General features: G+C 36.4%; 1 protein-coding gene across 1 annotated transcript in view; it reads right to left on the bottom strand.

Moving 5' to 3' along the window:
• Positions 1-3937: 3937 nt before the first annotated feature.
• The window catches only part of trabd2a (TraB domain containing 2A), a 60586-nt gene continuing 58883 nt past the window's right edge, over positions 3938-5640 (bottom strand). Inside the window, exon 7 of the mRNA XM_014002423.1 lies at positions 3938-4746. Coding sequence (XP_013857877.1) covers positions 4551-4746 — 196 coding nt within the window. The 3' untranslated portion in view covers positions 3938-4550. The remainder of the gene's footprint in view (positions 4747-5640) is intronic.

Below are 5640 nucleotides of genomic sequence, written 5' to 3' on the forward strand. Positions count from 1 at the left end.
TAAATATCTCACAACCCTCTGGACAGATTTCAATGAAGCTCTCAGAAAGTAATCCTTGAATAAAAATCTGCAACTAATTAATTATTTTAATCAATGCCATTCAAGATGGCTGCCACAGCTAAAAAAAAATCTTAGCAAACACTCCAAAAAAATTGGCTGTTTCGCAAATATCAAGCTAAAATTTGTTGAGACATGATCACTAACTGATCACACAAGAGTCAACTCTGACTGTCTGTTAGCAAAACATCACACGAACCACTGGACAGATTTAAAGGGGCAATATTATGTGTTTCTCAGGCATATATTTAAATTCTATACCATAATAAAGTAACTATGTCACCTTCAGTTGTTATTAAAATGTTGTTTATGTGTTTAAATAGAAAATAAACTTGACTTCTCATCATATCTGTTTCTAAACYCCTTGAAATTGGCCTCTGTCTCTTTAAGAACCACCTTCCGCTTCTGTCCCACCCATTTCAGCACGGCCGGGTGGGTGTGTGCTCTGTGATGAGGAAGCTCATCTTGAAGACACAGCCCAGAGGAGGAGCTGATCCCAAAAGGCGGTTCCAGTCCCAACCAATCYTTTTTGCTCCCCTGCCTGGCTGCCTCAGGACACTGCAGGATTTCTCAAACATGCATGAATGAGTCAAAGTAAGACTCTGGACATGTTTTTTATGAGAGGATAACATTATAATATGATATAAAGCTCACAAAGTTGATTTTACGATATTGCCCCTTTAAATAAAACTCAGAAAACAATCATTGGATGTTCATTTACAACGGATTTATTTCAAGGTGTCCTCATCTTGAGTAACCTGGTTTGGTTTTAAGCTAGCAGTCAAACCTGCTAAAACTGATCGAGTGCAAACGTGAGGGTCAGCTGATGGCAGCCGATCTGTCCTCCCAGGTCTGGTCCTGGTTTCAGTTTTACTGCAGTAACTTCTGTAGCGCTCACTTTGACTCCAGGAATTCACACCACCTCTTTAAGCCWCACAACTCTAACAGTAAATGAGCTAAAACATCTGTCAGCGAGAACACTCAACGGGAGGCAATTAGGGAGTGACCCGCACCTTTGTTTGTTTGTTCTTTTATGGAATGACTGAGTGACTTACACGGTCTGTTGTTTTTAAAAGTTTTGTGTTACATGGAGCATAGCAAAAAAAAAATGTCATTTAGAATCGCACGCCGTTTTTAAGATGATGGCAGTTTAATGTTTCCGAGCGGTTGGACAGGCTACAGACATGACTTAAGCTATAAACTTAAACTGATTTTTTTTCTTTAAGAAAAACAAAAAAAACTTTGCAATCACATGATGAAAGGTCCCAGTGTTCAGTTGTTTAACATTAGCAGCAAAAGTCTGGAATCCAGTTGGTTTAGGATACAAAAGAGGGGGAAAAAGCTACCTGTTTTTTTTTAGAGTGGGAAAAGTAAAAATCAAACAGTCGTTAGTGTCGYATATGATTGGTCTGTGATGGTCCAGCTGCTGTTCCAGAGAAGTTGTTGCTGTTCGTTTTTTGCTGCTCTCTTGTGCGGGGGGTCACCACAGAAAGCAAAGTGGTGCAAAAGATTTGGCAAGTGATTTATGTGGAGTGGCCTTCCTGAAGAAGCCTGGGATCAAACTCAAAGCACCACCAAGCTAGCATAGCCTCTTCTAGGGAGATAAAACTTTTACATACAGTAGATAAAAACTCATTGCTAAACTCCATTGTTGTGTATTATTACATTTTTTGACATAATTTTTTCTACCTGGCAAATAAGTCAATGTTGAATTATGCTGTTGCTGTCGTTCAGCTTTGATCAGCGAATTGAAGAAACAAACAGACCGACTCTGTTTTTTGATACGCTGTAATGAGATCAGTTACGTGTCATATCGCTTAAATCTTCCTGTCATTACACTGCACACGCACATCTGCACGCCGTGCACACAGGCCCCTCCTCGGATCAAAGCGCACACTTAACGAGTCACTTAGCTGTCATTTCCTGTTGATGTTACAAATCAATTAACACTCATTTCCTGTACATCTGAAAGGCCGCTCAGTGCTCTAGTTTGCTTCTTTATTTGTCCGCTGCCTCGTTTGTGGCAGACCACATGCACAGATTAAACAAGGTATAACTGCAGCTCTAATAGAGGATATGAACAACACGTTAAAATGCTGAGAACCCTTAACAAGCGAAGAATGCGCACCAACAAACCTACTGACCAGTTTAGGAGAATCACGCTGCTGTAATGGCAGCAGTAAGGATGTTGGGATATTGTGACCTTAGAAAGCTGGTAAACATTTTAGCCAGTGGTGGGCAGCACTAATCTAAAAATTAGTAAAACACTAACTCAAATATTTAGGTCCCCTAATTCTAAAGCACTAATGCACTGWAAGTTTCAGCAAAAGCTAAGTCTTAAGTACTAAAATAACCCAGTCAAACCATTAACATTCTTCAGCAGATGCCATATTGCTCTCTTAAGACTTATCATTGACATTCCACAGCCTAATMTGGGTTCATATATCWATATGTTACCTAGTGACACACAAATGAACAAAGTGTGCACCAGCTTTCACCCTCYGCTSTTAACATTAATGTTGATCAATAACATTTATAGACCTCAGTTAGTGCTTCTAAATTTAGCCTATAAATTTAGCAAGTGCTAATCCACTAATACATTTTAAAAATTAGCAAAAGCSCTAAAGCACTAATCAGGAAATTAGTTCCCCTATCAGTGCTTTAGGGGGAGTCTGTGCCCACCACAACTTATGCCGACTTTACTCAAATCGGCTATATATTTGATCTAATTGATAGTTCCAAAAAAGGCTTACAGTAGATTTTTTTTATTCCATCTTCAGCTTAGACATATTTAGAGTTGGACAAACTTTCCATAAGTTGTCATAAGTTGTCTAAAATGTTATAGTGTGACAGGGCCTTAGAGATGTGAGCAAATGGTGGCCTTTATTTGGATGCTTTTTTGTGAGCATTGCTGCCAATACACCACTATAGTAAGCAGCAAGGTGAACCTTTTGGTAGTGGGATTATGGTGTTCAGGGAAATAAAATTATCATTTTAAGATCAGCTTTTTGCTACAACTAAAACCTTGAGGGTAGAAGTGTAAAACTAGTGAGTAAAACCAAATCTTCTGAAAGCAAAAACATTCTTGAAAGGCTGCTATCCTTAGCAGCTGGTTCTGTCAGACCAAGCTGGTATGTGACAAATCAGAAAACAGGGTAAAGGGCAAGAAAAATCCAGTTTTATCTACAGTAACATTCTTTTTAAAGTTATAAAATTTGGCTTTCCAAAAGAAAAATCTATGTTCAAACGATCACAGTTCTATAAAAAGATAATATGTGTTGGCCTTCATCATGTGTGATTATAGTCGAAAACTGAAAATAAAACCAAATATAAATTCATATAAATATTTTATTGTCAATGCTATTAGTCATCTCACCCCATAAACAAAATATGAGTGGGCTAAATCACTAAGCTGTACATTCTCTACCTGAATAGACATCTTTCGGTTTTTGTAACATTATTATTTTCATGGCTATCACCAAAACATAAAAAAATCACACATTTGAATATTGCAGTAACAAAATTTGTTTATAATAAAAACCATATAAAATCATATGGTTTGAAAAAAACTAAGGTAGTTTAATAACTTAGACAAATGACTTTTTAGTAAAAAAAAACATGATCAAAAACAGTAAACACACACTTTAAGGTAGGCAATAACACTGATATAAAGTTCAATACAATCAAATGTTCCTGTTAGATTTTCATCATTTCAGTAAGACGTGAACTGTTAGTTCTTAGTAGAACTTAGTTCTTTATTTTCTTTTTTAAAAAATACACTGCATATTTCTTTATATTTTTACATAAACAGCAATGTATTTAGTATTTTTTACGTTATAAAATACATCTATAATATTTAAAAATAATATGTACAATCCCCCATTTTTATGCATGATTTTTTTATTTTTATGAAAGAATAAATTAAGTTTTGTTTGCGAGCAAAAGGAATATACAGTAAGAGTTGATTACACTACATCACTCACTCACTGAAACACACACTGACACACACAAACCCCCCACATATAAACATAAAAACATAATTCAAGTCACGATTATAAAAGACTTTTGATATTCAGCGTTGGTTTTATTGATATTTTTGTTCCTTATTTTTAGTTGGGTGAGATCTCAAATTGTTGCAGGCACCACATGAATCCATCTCGTCTCTTGTGTGTTGAAGCTCCTCTTCCTTTAGTGAAATAAGCAAATCCAAACCTCTATGTTCCATCAAAACATGAATTTTCATGCTCATCCTGGCCTCACTTTGTAAGAAACATGAACAAACTTTCAGTTTCAAGACGACAAATGTTATTCATATAAACATTTGTGGAACGATTTATCAGAGGGCTACATGTGATGCTCACTTTACAGCTTCTTCCTGTGCTGTTTGAAGAAGCCCACCTCATCAGATCTTGTGTCAAATTGTCTTAAACCATCATTTACTTGAGTTTAAACTTAAAAAAAGGGGTTTTTTTCTTGTACCAAACAATGTCCTGCTAGAGGACTGCAGTTCTCATCTGCAGGATCACTGTTAGCAAGGGGGAGAGGAAGATTAGTAAAAAAGATGAGGATGTGGAGCTGGGCGATGCAGACAGTTTATGATGGAGGTTGTAGACTCTGTTTGGTGGCTGCACTGTGATGTAGCCATTGATGATGTGAACCAGTGGCGGAGGTGGAGACTGCATGATGGAACTGTCAAAAGAAGAACAGAAATTGCTTTTTAACAGAAAGTGTGCAGATATTACAGAGTCAAATATATTATTTGGAAAATATAATGGCTTCAGCCTGGGCTAAATTCTTTATATTTTGTTCACAAGGAGCATTCCTTTATGTAATCTTTTGAGGTGCTCCTGATCAATACTTCTTCAAGCTTTCTGGTGGTCTTTTGATGTTTGGGCTGTTTATTTCACTCTTTTTCTGTCTAGCCGTTTTATGTGAAGAAGACAGCAAATCATGCAGTATGTTTCATCAACAAGTGTCTAGTGGAGGATATAAGAGACTTTAAATATCCATCTATTGCAAATAAACAATATTTTAAATGTGGTATAGGCAGTTTAGGCAAGTGATAAGGTCGCCGTTCATCTAGGGGGCTGCACAAATGAGGCATGAAAACATTAAAAATATTTAACCTTTTTATTAGGGTATACGTAGTTGATTTAGTCACTGGTTATTTGGGTTTATGAGATGCAATATATGGTGCAGATYTTATTTTGTGATAAAAAAAAGTCARATGATGCAGTCATGTGTAGTGAAAACCCTAGTTAAAAATCATGAATATGATTTTAATTGTTTCCCTTCCTGGCTCGAGAATGACTAAGTATTGGTTCTGAGTGTGAATAGAAAATTAGGATAATGGAAGTTTAAGTTAAGAGCTCTGATAAAGTCTGGTTTTCAGTGTTCTAACTTGACAAAATATTGGTTTTATGTAAAAGGCTCTTCAAATTGGTGAAAAATGCAGAGTTTTGAGTACCGGTAGATATTTTACAAAATTTTCCAGGGGAGTAAACCCTGGACCCACCTAGAACTGCTTCATTCCACAGTTTAGGTGTTCCTCAATGGTGTCAGCAGATGTTAGCAGGTATATAT

Source organism: Austrofundulus limnaeus, unplaced genomic scaffold (genome assembly GCF_001266775.1).
Source record: "Austrofundulus limnaeus strain Quisiro unplaced genomic scaffold, Austrofundulus_limnaeus-1.0 Scaffold13, whole genome shotgun sequence".
Taxonomy (NCBI): Eukaryota; Metazoa; Chordata; class Actinopteri; order Cyprinodontiformes; family Rivulidae; genus Austrofundulus; species Austrofundulus limnaeus.